General features: G+C 36.0%; 1 protein-coding gene across 2 annotated transcripts; it reads left to right on the plus strand.

The window, feature by feature from the left end:
* The first annotated feature begins 3,861 nt into the window (after window positions 1-3,861).
* Window positions 3,862-15,956, plus strand: LOC121245986 (AMSH-like ubiquitin thioesterase 3). Of its 2 annotated transcripts, none has more exons than XM_041143938.1 (14): window positions 3,862-4,153; window positions 4,499-4,563; window positions 4,666-4,741; window positions 4,830-5,030; window positions 5,757-5,857; window positions 6,574-6,679; window positions 6,758-6,804; window positions 7,027-7,339; window positions 7,502-7,591; window positions 7,769-7,831; window positions 9,665-9,739; window positions 14,212-14,259; window positions 15,156-15,208; window positions 15,543-15,956. In XM_041143938.1, the coding sequence occupies exons 1-14, from the start codon at window positions 4,052-4,054 to the stop codon at window positions 15,730-15,732; spliced, it is 1,530 nt and encodes a 509-aa protein (XP_040999872.1). In that variant the 5' UTR covers window positions 3,862-4,051; the 3' UTR covers window positions 15,733-15,956. The 2 variants fall into 2 exon arrangements, with proteins under 2 accessions (XP_040999872.1, XP_040999871.1); XM_041143937.1 differs by having other exon boundaries at window positions 3,866-4,153; window positions 14,197-14,259.

Consider the following 15,956-nt stretch of genomic DNA (forward strand, 5'->3'; position numbering starts at 1 on the left):
CGTGAACCACACCATAAATGGTCGACTACCACACAGCCACCACTAGAGAATGCCGACAGCCACAAAGAGGTACATCCACCACGAAAAATCACCGAGGGAAGTGCCTCTCACCAAAGAACAGAGTTTGTAACTCTGAGAAATTGGTCTGACAGCCACCAAAAACTCAAACCCACAAGGTTTGACCCCACAGAAAGCACCGAGACCCACTAAGAGCAAGAAGGAACTTGCTGCATCAGAAAAAAAAATTCTCCCAAGAATAGCAACGAAAAATCGCACCCTGTGATTAAGACCAAAGCGACGAAAATCAGAGGGGCTCTGGTACCATGTCAAAGTTGGTCTGAATGCCCTTTCCATAGGGTTTCCTTTGATTATATAGAAGAGATTTACATAGTTAATGCCAGATTTCCAGCACCTAAATACTATACAAGGTAAGTGTTTCCAACTTATTTACAGCCTAATTATCTGCTATATACAATCTAGATATTAAGGAAAACATCCTTAAAATATTACAAATCAAATCCCTAAATTATCTCCGTAACACAACAGGTATGTAGAAAGCCATTTTATACTTTTCTACTTCTAGTTCTTTTGTATCTCTTTTAGACGAGTGTTGGTTCCTGGCAGGATATGCATGGTGAGTTGCTGATGATGCAGTTAAGCAAATTTGTATAAAACTGTTAAATTTAAATTTACACTGTCTTGACATTCCCTTCTACTGGTTTTCTACATTCTAAGAGGTATTGTGATATGAAGTTTCAATTTATTGTAGTTTTTAAATTTGGTTGAAATTTCTTACCTTCCTGAGAGTAAAGGGGGAGAGGGACGATGAATCAGATCGGCTTTGGCGTTTTTTCTGTTGTTCACGCATTGACATTGGTGAGGTGTTAAACATACCAATGAAGAAAAGAAAAAGAGGAAAAAAGAGATTACTACTAGTATTCAATCTTTGCCCAATGAACAAAAATGGTCAATTGGATATGCTGGCGCAAAAATATCAATAAACTCCATCTTTTAGATTGTCCTGATGCTATCTTCTTTTTTTAAAATCAATTTACCCAAGTGAAATAGAGTCTTGTTGTTTACAAGTACTCCCTTGCAAGCACATACGATGTTGGCATGCTAATGTTATCGCAATGTGATGTGGCTTAGAATTGCAAAATGTGAATAATGGCTTTATGTTGTCTGGTGACCTCCTCTCTCTCTCTCTCTCTCTCTCTCTCTCTATCTCTCTATGAGTTGTGACTTTCTTTTGTCCTGGAAGCGAGGATGGTGAGTTATATTTGGATAACAATCAGGTTATGTGCTCATTTGTAATTCTGTTTTAGCATAAAAATACTAAAAATCTATAAAAATACTCTAATGTATGATCTAAGACTCCTGTTTCTCTTATGCAGATTAAATCATTGATCTAGTGATGGCTGCAACGAATCTGGGATTTGTTTTCTAGGTCTGGTGACATTGGACTTGAGAAAGATAGTGGTGGCCAGGAGATAACCCTTTTGGATCGCTGTGTGTACCATTCATTTTATCTGGCTGATGTCTGATGCTTGTTACTACTATACGAAAAAGCTCCAAATGGACATGATTTGGAGCAGAGAGACATGTTACCCTGTTTGGCCCCCATGTACAAGAAGAAAAATGAAGCTGGTTTGGTGGAGCGTATGTCAAGCAATTGGAACAAGGCTCTGTCAAGTGAATTTTAGGGCACATCGGACGTATGTAGTAAGAGTGGACTCTCTAAAAAACATGGTTCTATATTGTCTTTTGTGAACTGTTTGAACATGATCAAATATATCTATCTATATATATATATGTATGTATGTATGTATGTATTTACTCATAATCCAAATATTTTTATATACATATGAAATCGACTAGCATAATCAAGATGATGATAGACAGAGATATTGGTGAATCTTCAAAGGGTCATAATCGAGATATCTTTTGGAAGAAACTATAGAATCTGCCAACTCCAATGGTGGTTGAGGTTTTTCTTTGAAAAGCTTGTCACAATGGTCTACCTACGAGAGCAAATTTATTGTTGAAGAAAGTGATCAGTTCGGATCTCTGTCCCATTTGTGGTCTGGCTAGTGAAAATGTTGTGCATGCTCTTTGGACTTGTGTTGTTGCTGGTGATGTCTTGAGTGCTGCTTGTTGAAAAGTTCAGAAGATGAGTGGCTGTGTGGACTTTTTGTCTCTTATGAAGCATATGAGTAATATCCTTGATCAAAATGAATTTGTTGAGATGACAATTATTATGAGGAAGATATGGCTTAGGAGCGGAGTATTGATACATGCAAAACATATTTTCACAACACGTTTCACAACAATATTGTAAGATAAGGGTATTTTTGTAAAGTAATGTTATTTTTATAAAGTGTTTTATAAAATTACCTCTTATTTAACATATTGTTGTAAAATATGTTATAAAAAATAGTGTATAAATCATTCTCCTTAGAGAATATCAGATTGCCAGAGCAGAGATGGTGCATCACAGTAGTATGAGGACAACTGAACAACAAGTATGGTCACCACCTGCAAGTCCCTACGTCAAGGCAAACTGGGATGTAGCTATTGATAAAGAACATACTTGAATGAGTATTGGGGTTGCGATTAGAAATTCTCAAGGTGATGTTTTGGCAGCTACGAGCACCTATAGAGTTTGAAGCTCTTTATACATGGTCCTCTTGCTTGGCAGATTCACTATGTCAGGAAGGACTTCAATCAAGCTGTACATTAATTCTGTATTTATTGATATGGAAGATGTTCCTATCCATGTAAGATTGGTTGTAGTGTCTAAAATGGTTGCTAATTAATGAATGACGTTGTTTTATTTAAAAAAAAAAAAGATATATTCCAGAAATTTAAGAGATGCAAATGAGGAAGATTATTTCATAACACACATCAGTTCGACTATTTTTTAAGTTCTTGTGTAATAAAATAAATAGTTTGTGGGTTAAATGTGACAGATCTTTATACAATTTATCAATTATTCGAAGACTATTTTTAATTTTGATTGGATTAAAAGTAATGATACATGCATATTATTTCTATAATACTTTTACACTCATATTTTAAAGTGTTATGCTATATATAATCACTTTTACGTATTTTTTGTGCACTCTTCTGATATAATTAACCAAATCAATTATTTTATATTACAAAAAGTGACGCAGCCAATCATATCAGTAGAGTATATAAAGAATACGTAAAAATGGCTGTACATAAAGTTTTTATTTATTTATTTATTTTAAAACGAGGCATTTATAAAAGAGATACTATTTTTATAAATTATTTTATCATAATATCATTTATTAAAAATTTAGCTATAAAAAAATTGTAACAATATTGGCATTGGACTCATCAAATGAGTTCAATCTTTTAAATTTGATGAATTTATGTTTAAAATCACTATATTAGATTCACCAAACATTAAAATTTGAAACTTTGAGCTGCAGTGTATTCTAATTCATCTTCAAATTTGAAGACTCACTATTCACACTCTATAAATATTATTTTATTTACTTAAATTATTGTTTTCTAATTTTGAGACACAATATATTTAAGTTGAGAAACAATAATTTAAGTATCAAATTAAATTATAAATTAACATATAATTAGTGTAATTGTAAAATATGAAAAAAATAAATTAAAAATCTTATTATTAAAAAAATAATATTATATTATTATTTTGATGAATCTAATAGTTAATTCAATTTGAAGTTATGGATAAAAAAATTTTAAATTTATAAAAAATATATACTTTTTATCAAATTTTAAAGATAGTCTATATTTTCCAACATTTTTACACCGCCTCATTAGTCATTATGTCGACATAGGGTGACGGAAATGTCGAAAATCTTTATTCTATTTATAACTCTCCTCGAAACGGCGGTGTTCGATCTTCAGAAACTTGACTCCCACGCTCGCTCGGAAATCGACTCCTCGCTACCTTGTTCTCGTCTCTCTAACATTGGCACAGACGTGTGGCTTTTCTGGGAATTCAATCGGAGTTGCAGAGAACTGGCATTTTTATCGCCGTCACCGGAGAATGATGGAGATCGACGTGAAATCGATGGCTCGGACAGTCGAGGTCGACAATCGAATTGCTCTCCGTAATTACTACCGGATCGCTGATAATCTCCTCAAACAGGTTCCTCCAATTCTAGGATTTTCATAGCTCTGGGTTGAAACTGTATGCGTAAACTTGTTGAAGGTGCAAGTAAAACGACTCTAATTCTGGTTTTATTGGCAAGTGAAATATAGCCTATAGGAAGCAATTGCTAATGTTGTACGATGGAGGTGTACGTGACGCTGAATAGTTGTAGGGCTTTGATAGAATAATATCATTACTGATAGTTTTCCCATACTGTCTATGGTGTATGTTTTTGATCCCATAGTATTGGCTTTAGCCTAACGATAAAGCAGGATTTATTTATTTATTTTTACGGTTCCCTGTTATTTATATGGCTTATTTTGTTATGTCTAATCCACTCAGGCTAGCATCTATAGGGAGGAGAAGAATGTTATAGATTTGTACATCATTCTTCTTAGATATTCGAGGTAAGGATAAAAAAAATGATGTGATCGTTTTCTCAAGTTTCTGAAATTGAAACGGTATCCTGTATTTGGATTCATGAGCTTATTTTTTCTAACTTGCTGCAGTTTGGTGTCTGAAACTATACCATTTCATCGGGATTACCTGGTTCTGCTTCCAGAAGAAAGAAAAAAATATAAGAAGGTGAGGCATACTCTTTGTGTATCTTGTACTTTTGTGTCGACTATATGATAGCATGTCTTCGTGTGGGCTTTTCTTATTTGCAATCCAGAAATTGCCATCAGTGCTGGATGAGGTTGAATCTTTGAAGCCAGAGTTCTTACGACGAGTGGACGAACTAAAAAAGGCCCATTCTGGATCCAGATTACTACTACCTGAAGCCCCAGAATCGAGTTTATTTGGTTCAGAGATATCCTCCTTGGAAAGGCCTGCTGCTAATAGAAATTCTTACCTCAGCGTTGATATGAAGCGGGTATGACCTTGTTCACGCTTCTCTGATGTTATGTGAATTTGTCACCTGATAATTGGAATGCTAATAGTCTTCTAATCATTTGATTTATCTGACAATACACTACTTACAAACCTTTTCTTTTCAGTTTTTTTTTGGAAATGGTACTTGGACACCCAAAATACCAAAACTATGACCGAAATTGTTATTTTATTTTTCATTTTTTTTTTAATTTTTTAAACTTTTGTTTGAATAAAAAATAATTTTTATAACTGATTTATCTTTTAAAAAATTCAAAAAGTGAAAATAAAATTCGAAAGAAAATTAAAAAATTATATCGGTCAAATTTCAGTATTTTGGGTGTTCGAGTAGCAGTGTCCTTTTTTTTTTTCCCAGTATGGTTGCTCAGTCACAATGTTGTCTTAATGTTCTGTTCCATATTGTATGAAGTTCGTAGAAATCTTCACTTTTGTGGTATATCTTCTGTTGATTTGTTTTGTTTTCTAATATCTCTTGCTCTTCTTTGGTGTAGAATTTTCATTTTCTAAAATGAAAAATTCTTCTCATCAGTCACTATTCACTACCCCACACCACACACTCTATGAAAAACACCCCCACACCCTATGAAAAGCAACCGTACATCCTATGAAAAAAAAAAAAAAAAAAGCTATAGGTATGGGGTGTGAAAGTGAATAGTGGCTGATGCATAGAATTCCTCTTCTAAAATATATTGTTTTCATCTTACTGCAGCCTGCTAGTGTAGCACCTCAGTCTTCATGGAAATATCACAATCATCAGTCTCAGGGTTTTTCACCAAACTCCGTGCAAATTGAGAAGCAGTTCCAAAAGCTGTGAGTATATCATTTTAAACTTCTCACGCCAAGTAATTATAGACATAAGGCCCCTTTTGGAGGTCAAGTCTTTGCACCATGCAAAACCAGCCCCTTTGTAGGCCGAGTTAGAGGGACTTGGTTGGAGTTTATCAAGTTCAGGTGTTTATAGGAGAGTTTGATTTGGCATAGGCCTCTCTGAACCTGCTCATTTTGCCTAACTTGAGCTGATTAGGACACAGATTTCATGCCCTGATAATAAGCACTATTTGTTGAAGGTACTATTCATGTTAGTTCCTTGTACGAAGCTTTTACTTTATTATACAATATGCACTTTTAATAACCATTACAGCTAAGGTTAAAGCATTGATATGGACATGTTTCCTGAAGAGACTGCCACCTTAACTTTGATATTTGTAAGGTGTCTCACCTTGATGTGAAATTCAGAAATGCTTCATAATTCCTAGGCTGGTGTTGATCCTCTGGCTACTCTCGTCTCCTATAACTGTTCTACTTGTGAAACATTTTTAGTTCTTCTTTCTTTGCTTTTTGTTTAGCTATACGCATCATTATGTGTGTAATATTGTACTAGTAATCTAACTGACAAAAAAAAAAAAAAATTGTACTAGTAATCTAGAGAGACCCATAATATAAATTGCTAAAGATAAAATTGCTTTTAGTATTATCGTTTCTGCAGAGATGACCCATAATAATAATTAATATGTTGAAATGTACAGATCTTTTGGTTTACCTCCTCCAAAGAAGGAAACTTTGTCTAGACACTCATTCTTGGGTCCAAATGGTCTTCAAGGACAGTGGCGAGGACCTAGTGCAGACATAAAGGTGAACTTGTCTGTTCTTCTTCCTTCTCCTCCTCCAGCCCAAACTCTATAAACTAATGAAAACTACTGTGAAACACAGGTTCAATATCCAAACAATATCAACTTAAACCCAACAGAAATTCCAGTGTAAGTATTTCTGATCAGGTCTTCCATTCTCAGCTAAAGCTTCAAAATTGTACTCTTTTCTTCCTTTTTTATGTCTTATATTTATCTCACATGGAATTAGAATGAATTCAAGAGATTGACCATTTTGCTTGCTATTTCTTGTCAAGTTTCTTCCATCTAAATTGCCACTGCTTAAATTGCCACTGCTTGTAACATTTTTAATTTTGTCATCCGTGATAATAGCCTGAATCAGGCTGGACAATATGGTCTTGTGCCAGCAAAAGATGGTGATCACGTCAGCATCGGATCTACAATGGAGTCAGTGCTCTCCTTGGATGATGGTAGATGGCTATGTACTGAGGAGTCGTGTTCTCCATTGATTGAGGCAGAACCTTTGCAGTTGGTCAAGCAACCTTCCATTCCTCCTGTCCTTGCTCAGCTGCAGCAAGATGTCACTCCAATTCCTCCATCAAAAGTTGCAGATCCAAGACCTGGATCAGCTAAATCTTCTCAGAATGGGATACCAGATTCTGGTTCATATCAGCATCTACACATTGTAGGCTTCCTCTGCTAGCTCTTGTTTGGCATATACTTAGGGAAAGTAAACATTTTCCTATTACTTGGAAACATGTTGATTTTTTTCTTTTTATCTTTTAGGGGTTATATGCCTCTAGTTCTTGATGAATATAATGCTAATTTAATTCAATTTATATTGCAGCCCGTAAAAATGATGGAAGATTTCTTGAGATTAGCTCTGGAAAACACTCAAAAGAATTTAGAGACATGTGGTGTTCTTGCGGGTTCATTGGTAAGACTAATTAAATATTTGAAGAACCATGTGTGGGCTCTTGTTTACTCTTTTGATTTGTTTACCATTAAAAAAAAAATTTAAGAACCAAATTGTTATTGTATTGTGATAAGAAAATATAAGTTAGAAGGGAAGTTGACTTTTTCTTCATTATCTTCCAATTTCATGTTGCTGTAGAAAAACAGGGTCTTCCATATCACTACACTTATTATCCCAAAGCAAGAATCAACTTCTGATTCGGTAAGACCACCTACTATTTTTCTTTTTTCTTCATCATTTTAAGTCATATTTAATGCCCTCCTGTTTGTTCTTCTAAGGTTTATCTTAGGCGCCGTTTGGATTGTGAGATGAGATGAGATGGTTTTAGATGAAAGTTGAATAAAATATTATTTTTTAATATTATTATTATTTTGGAATTTGAAAAAAGTTGAATTGTTTATTATATTTTGTGTGAGAATTTGGAAAAGTTGTAATGATGAGATGAGTTGAGATGAAACACTTTCACTATCCAAACGGGGCCTTAATCCCATCCCCACCGTGCGACGCCCCCAAATTGGTGAATCTTTAGGGGGCCGGTTTATCAATATCATAATAATTAAATCTATTTTGTTACTTTAATATATTTACTTATAAACAAAAATTTGGTTAGTTTAATATAAGGTTTTTCCCCTAATTTATACTAAATATAAAAAATGATATTATAAACTCAATTTTAAATACAAAAAAATATTATCAACATATTTATCAATTGGGAAATGTTACTCTTCATCCTGAACTTGTCATTCTCACTCACACCTGCTGATGTGACGCATTTTTTAGCGGCTTCTTGTTTCAACAACTTAGTAGAAATCCATTAAAATTTGTCATATCAGTCAGTGTGATGATGAGAAACATCCATAATGAAAAGTTCGGAGAGAATAAAAATAAGTTTCTAGGATAGCCAAGTGCAATAGATTTGAAAAAATATATTTTTTGGGGTTTAGAAACTATTTTGGAGCCAAAGTTTGAGCTCTAAAAATAATTGTAGATTCTTTTTTTTGTAGTTAGATTTTTTTTTTTTGTAGTCTGGAAAGTCTTAGCAAGACTTTAAATAGAGGATTTTTTGAAATTTTATTAGTGAATGAAATCTTAGAAATTTTAAATTTCTTTTGGGAAGTCACCCCTTTGTTATACTATAACGCCTCAATGAAAGACCTAAACTACATTACCTATATTCCAAATGGATTAGTTAATGATACAATTGGAGCCCCATTGAAACCTTATAAAGAGTAAGAACTTCTCATTTTCAAGTAATGTGAGATCTCATACACCACATACCTTTATCCTTATCATATGGGGTATCACCTGGCTCTGATACTATTTGTAACGCCCCAATTGAAGACCCAATTTATATGATCTATACTCCAAAAGGATTAGTCAATGGTACAATTGGAGCCCCATTGGAACCTTATAAAAAGCAAGAACTTCTCATTCCCAAGCAATTTGAGATCTCATACACCACCTACCCTTATCCCCCCTCAAAAAAAAGAAAAAAAAAAGAAAAAAAAAAAAAAGAAAACGAAATAGTATTGGCTTTGAAGCAATGAAATACTGAAAGAATATTCAGAATGCGTTATATTTGTCAAATGTTTTGGTTTTAGGAAGAACTTGAGATTCTTAGATATTTCATTTGCATCCGAAATTAGTTCTTATTCCCTTTGCAGATTTTTTTTTTAACCATTGATGCTAATAGAGATCATGTTGAAGAATAACTCCAGATATCCTATTTGGCATGCACTCATACCACTGCTTTAATTGGATTTCCTATGCCAATATTTCAGTTTTTTTTCCCTTTTTCTAAATGTAAATAACCTTTTTTTTTTGTGGTTTTCTTTGAAGGCCCTTGTGTATATTTCTAAATTACTAGCGTCAGCCTGTTTATTGTATCTTTAAGTTACAAATGGATATAATGTTTCCCTATTGCTGATAATGAGTATAAACAAATAAGAAAAATGCTTGATGTGTCGTTTTTCTTGGCAAGTTTTTAGTGTATACTACTTGTATGTATGTGCCATCAACTCCTCTTTATTTCAGTGTCAGACTTTGAATGAGGAAGAGATATTTGAAGTTCAAGACAAATTATCTCTCTTTCCGCTTGGTTGGATTCACGTAAGTGTGTGAATTATCTCAGTGGCCAGTAATTGTCAACATTACTTCTCATTAAATTTTGCATGCTCATGGTCTGTTTCTGCTTTGAGCTATTGAAATGTTGATTAGAAATTTTTGAAATAACTCGGTCACGTAATTTTACTGAGGGTTTGGTGTACCTATAAAAAGAAAATTATTTTTATGGCTGGTGAGCATGCTGTTGGCCTCTCTGATTTTTCAGTTTTTGTTTAATGATATTACTCACTTGAAATAATAATAGATATGCAGTCAATTGGAATTATCTAATTCAATCATCAACTATGAATATTGAATAGAACCCTCAACGCATGTGCTTTCCATGTACCCATGTTGTAAGTGAGGGACTAGGGTTGCTGCTTTTGCTCATGTTTTGGTCTCAGATGTTGGTATGTTCATAGCTTTGCTTATAAGCGTTTAGGTCTCCCTGTGGGAGCATCATAAAAGGCAAAGTTAAAATGGGATGGTTTATTGCTGAAATGGGAAGAGGACTGGCAGGCTAAGAGCATCTTTATATTTTATAAGGGGTTGGATCGGCTTGATCAATGGCACTCTATCTAACTTACCAATTTATTTTTTTTGCTCTTTCCCATCCTAGTTGGTCTGGCAAAAGCATATAGAGAAGCTCCAAAGGGGCTTCCTATGGGGTGGTGTGGAGGGTGAGCCTCAACGTAACCTAGTCCATTGGTCAACAATATGTGCTCTGGTCTCTTCCGGTAGTTTGGGTGTCAAAAACTTGTTTGTTTATGTGGGCAAATGATTGTGGCACTATGCATTGGAGAGAAACTATGGTGATTTGGTGGTGAAAGTTAAGTATGGGAGCATGTGGGGCAGATGGTGTTCTAATGTGGTCTGAAAAATCAGTGGTTTTAACCCAACACAACACCTAGAGGGGGGTTGTGCGAGATGCTTCCCATGGTTGAGCAGCCTACTTTGAAGATCAGTGATGTCTAGTTGGGTTCGCAATGGGACTTCGAACGTCTCGAGCAGTTGGTAGGTGAAGAACTTGCCTCTGAGGTGGGTAGGAAGATCCATGCTGGTAGAGAGGGTAAGGACATCTTGGTCTTGAGACCGAGTCCAAATGGCCAGTTTTCAACAGCAAGTGCGTGAGAGTTGATTCGGGTGAAGGGAGAGCGTGGTGCATGGATGGATTGGATCTGGCATTCAAAATTACAAGGCAAGATATCGGTGTGTATGTGGAGGGCGCGGTTTCGGTGTGTGTCAGTTGATGATTGCATACAGTCCTGTGGGGTCTCTCTGGCCTCGAAATGTGATTGTTGCAGTGTGCCATAGATGGAGTCATTGGACCATGTTCTTGCGATTGGCGAGGTGGCTCAACAGGTGTGGAATTTGGCTGCGGTAACTCTAGGTGTAGCGTGTATGCGGACGGGGACATGGTGGAGTCGTGTGTCCGTGTGGTTTTCTTGTGCCAAGAAATCGTCCAAGAAAGGTATACTCATTGGGCTGCTACCAAGTATTCTAACTTGGTGTTTGTGGAGAAGAGGTGCAAAGTGCGGATGGAAGGTCTTCAGGAGTCTATGGTGGGAGTTTGGCGAGAGGTCCTTATATGGTTGGGGGCAATTGTGAATGAAGATAATGAAGTTATAGGCCCCGTAGATGAGCAGTTTTTACGTGAGATGGCTATTCCCATTCTTTGGCGTCTTGGCCAGCGAGTTCAACTAATTGCTTGGACAAAACCTCCTGCCGGGTGGTGGAAACTGAATGTGGATGGTAGTTGTAGGGGGAACCCGGGTAATTGTGGCGGTGGTGGAATAGTGCGGGATCATCATGGCATAGTTATTGGCACTTTTTCAGAGCAGTTTGGTTTTGGCACCAACACTAAGGTAAAGCTTCATGCATTAATTCAGGGGTGAAACTTTGCAAACAACTGGGTGGTCGTTGTGTTATTTTGGAATGCGACTTGAAGGTAATAGTGGACTGGCTTAGTGCTTGGCGTTGCAATTTATGGTATCTTTGGGATTTTTGGGATGAGCTACTTCAAGAGCTTGAGGGCTTATCCTACCAAGTAGTTCATCAATTTTGGGAAGGAAATCAAGCTGCAAATTTCCTTGCGAGAAGTGGGGAAGCGGGTCAGGTGCGTATGGTGTGGATGATCCACTACCAAGACGTTTGCAGGGCATTGTTAGACTGGATAGAGTGGGGTTGTTGGCAATTAGAAGGGGCGCAAGTCTATTGTAGTCATTGGTTGGTTCTGCATGGAGTTTTTCATTTTTCGCTCTTGAGCTTTCACTTTGTCCAGCATGTAGTCCAGTGTAGTTATTGAGTTTTTTTTTTGTGGTTTTTCTTGTAAGCAAGTTGATGAGTTGGCTTGTTTTCACGGTATTCCTCCATCGTAAGCGAGGGCTCTTTAATAAAAGCTGGGAATGGGTCACTATTGGACATGTGGCCCTGACTCTTTTTTTAAAAAAAAAAATAAAAAATACTTCACTACTTAAAAATGTTGTCAAACAAGCAGTCAATCAATGAAACAATCCACATAAAAATAATTAACACAACAATTTGGTCACGAAGTGAAAACTCATTTGAAGAACATCTTCAAAATCTAAAACCACCTAAAATCCACTATAGAAATTTAGTTTGTTATAACTGATTTAGAAACACTCACAAGACCCTTGCAGTAGCTAAATCTGGCTTGCAACATCACGAGTGACCCACTTAATCTATGCACGCATGCAGCCCCGGAACTCCAGCCTTTCTATAGCTTTACTACGAGAACCTCTTGATCTCTGCTTCAACGGCAGCTCCGGAATCCCTTCCGGCCAAAGAACATTCACTCCAATTGATTTAGCAGTAGTTGACCTCAAGCACAATAGTATGGGGATCTGATTACAAGAGAAAACTGAAGTATATGGAATGGAATCTTTTTCTCTCTTTCTTAGCTCTCTATCTGCTTTGCATGTGCTTGCCTTATGAAGGAACAAAAAAGTTTCATTTTATAGCCACAATGGGACATGATGCTGAAACCCTAGTCAAAGTCATACTTTTAACATTCGCTCGAGCGGGGAGTCGAGCTAGTGTTGAGCGCACGTTGCTTCCAAGTATTGCTCGAGCCATGAGTCGAGCGAACTCTCTGTATGAGCTTCGCTCGAGCAACAAATTGAGCGCAGGTTGAGTAAACTTTCTATATGAAGCTTAGCTCGAGCCATGTTGAGTTGATTTTAATCCCTTGTCATTTCATCAGTTTTCTTCAGCCACTTAACACTGAACAAGTTACAACACAATTTAACACATGTTGTCACATATATGCCAACACACTCATATTACATTAACATGGTCAATGGGCCTTTCAGAGTGTGGGTGTAGGAAAACATTCGCTGAGGATAAGGAGAATTTTCTAGATCCATTAGATATAGGGTAATGATATCCTTACACATTTTTTACTACTACTTTACTACCCAGTGGGAGATCAGGCTCTTAAGGAAATTCGGCCAGAATTGTTTAGTTCCTCTTCTACAAGCATTTATTTATTTTGATAAGTATCTTCTACAAGCATTTATGAGTGGCTGAACTTCTCCAGATTATGAATGACAGTCCACACTGGACCGTGTCCTTTGTCAAATTAGTGCAGGATTCAAAAGTGGAATCGATCACATTGCTCCTCAACCTCCTGTATTCACTAAGGATGAGAGGAAACTGTATGGACCAAATGGGGTGGATCCATTCAAGAAGAAGGCAGGTCGAGGCGAGATCATTTTATTGTCTCCTACACTTCGCAGCTGCATGTTCCTTTCTCTGGAGAAGTATATGGTGGAACAAGGGTCACTCAAGAATGGCATTCTTTGTATAAATGATGTCTAGGGAAGATTTTAACGGTGAATAATCTGAGTTGGGAGGCACATAATATGATGAATTGGTGTTGTATGCCCAAGTACGGGAAACCATCTACCACTTGCTGCTTTACTGTAAAGTGGCTTGGGCCTTGTGGGCGGAAATCTAGAATGGTGAAACCACCATGAATGGAGTTAATGGTAGTGTGGGCGGTAAACCGAGTGAAAACTTGGGCATAAGGGCCAGGAGGAGGGCTCCTTTGTGCTTAACGTGGAGTATTTGGAAGGAGGGTAACACCCACAACTTTGAAGATTGTGAGAGAGGAATTAAAAACTTCCATGATTGAATCTTTATATCAGTGGACTACGGTCCACAACAATGCGTGCTTTGCATATTTGTAGATTTTACTAAAATTTGTGCTACCTTCACCTCCTTAATTATGACTTGATGTGCTTTACTTGTTGATATCAAAATAAAAAAATTATTATGAAAAGTGAACATTATTAGAAAAGCCAATTTTGGCATGATCGACTCAGAGATCACTGGTTTTGTTTTCTCAACTATCTATGTTTTTTGTATGGATATGTACTTTTCTCTATAGGCAGCTGTTTGGGTTTTTTGACCATTCTGTCTGTTACTAATGTTATTATCAGACGCACCCATCACAGACCTGCTTCATGTCTTCCGTAGATCTACACACTCATTACTCGTACCAGGTAACAAATGGTAGTACTTGATCTAGGTTTCCTGGCTTTGACTGCTTTAGCTTGATTAAATTCAGTTTTACTGAATTTGGTGTACTTTTTTTTGTATTAGCACTTGATTAAATTCAGTTTTTTTTTTTTTGTTGATCAATAAAGTTTGTTTACCTATAAAAAAAAAAAATAAAAAATCAGTTTTTTATACTTGTTTTGTATTAGCTTGATTGGCTTGGTATTAGCACTTGATCTATACTTGTTTTCTAGTGTTAAGTTTTAGTAGTGTTGGACTTAGCTGCTAAGTGATTTAGTTTTACTGGAGCATGGTCGATGCTTTTTGCTTCTTCGTACTTTTTTCTCTCTTTTTTTTAATATTCTTTTCCATGAAGGCAACTGAATTTAGCCTTCAATACCAAACTAATCAGAACAAGTCACATAAATCTGATATTTTTCACTTGCCCTCAGGCCATGTCCCTTGTTGCCTCTCAAGTAACTATCTTTTTTAATGCATAGGTTATGTGGCGGGTTTTTTTTTTTTTTTTTTTTTTTTTTTTTTTTTTTTTTTGTGTAAGCAGTAGTTGCATTAGCTTGGAACTTGTTAGAGATAATGACAAATATCTGCTAAATGCTTGGTTATTGAAACATGGATGAAGAATGTAGCACTGGAAGGCATATAAACTAAGAATTTAACCATTTGGAGGTTCAAGCAAAATAGATAAGATGGCGATTGGTGAAATTGCAATTATAAATGAGAACTTAATAAGCATTGACATTTCTCCAGAATTTGGAGATTTTTCCCCATAAATCAGTTAAACTGCTTCTATATTTGCATATCTGATATTTTCTCTCCAGTTTCCTGTTGTTATTATGTATTTTTACTTTGTTAACAAGATTTCTTTTTGGTATTACTATAGATTATGCTGCCAGAAGCAATTGCAATTGTTATGGCCCCTACAGATACTTCGAGGTTGGTTTTACCAAGATCACTTGGTGTTTATCACGTCAAATATATATAGTCTGTATTAAGCTACACAGAATTCTGCTGACTTGGAATATATAATAGCAAAGAAAAATTTTGCAATAAATATCAATAGTAGACATAATGTTGAGTTACCATCTCCGGTTGAATGTTGGGTGACCCATAAAGAATATATGTCTATTGGGAAGGCAAACCACTGGGACTCTATATGATTAAAGGTTAACAAATGCTACCAAATTATGTATTAATACATTAAAATTATGTATCTTAGTTAATACTATTACTAGCTGGCATGCTAAATTTGTTTCCCTTGCTTTTGCAGTCCACATGGCATATTTCATCTATCCGATCCAGCTGGTGTGTCTGTGCTTCGTAATTGCCAACAGCGTGGCTTTCATCCCCACGAGGAGCCATCTGATGGAAGCCCAATTTATGAGCATTGTTCACACGTCTATATGAACCCCAATTTGAAGTTTGATGTGGTCGATCTTCGGCGTGAGTTTTCTCATTGAAGCTGGAACATATATATATATATATATATATATATATATATATATGTATGTATGTATCAGTATATGTATATTAGAAAGTAAATGTCTTTGCACCTCACAGACTTATTCTGAGTATAGGATGGATAGGAAGCACATCCATTTGTATCTTCAACCATTTGCGAGAAAGCTCAAGTCGATCTTGTATTGTTGTTTGACTGGTAAATATAAATTGTGTCATTAACACC

The sequence above is a fragment of the Juglans microcarpa x Juglans regia genome, chromosome 1S (genome assembly GCF_004785595.1).
Source record: "Juglans microcarpa x Juglans regia isolate MS1-56 chromosome 1S, Jm3101_v1.0, whole genome shotgun sequence".
In the NCBI taxonomy this organism is placed as follows: domain Eukaryota; kingdom Viridiplantae; phylum Streptophyta; class Magnoliopsida; order Fagales; family Juglandaceae; genus Juglans; species Juglans microcarpa x Juglans regia.

Excerpts from the sequence above, each read along its gene's own strand:
- LOC121245986 (XM_041143937.1), top strand. The coding sequence starts at position 4,052 with ATGATGGAGATCGACGTGAAATCGATGGCTCGGACAGTCGAGGTCGAC. Across the intron at positions 6,680-6,757 it reads GACCTAGTGCAGACATAAAG|GTTCAATATCCAAACAATAT; the intron begins GTGAACTTGTCT and ends TGTGAAACACAG. Across the intron at positions 6,805-7,026 it reads AACCCAACAGAAATTCCAGT|CCTGAATCAGGCTGGACAAT; the intron begins GTAAGTATTTCT and ends CCGTGATAATAG.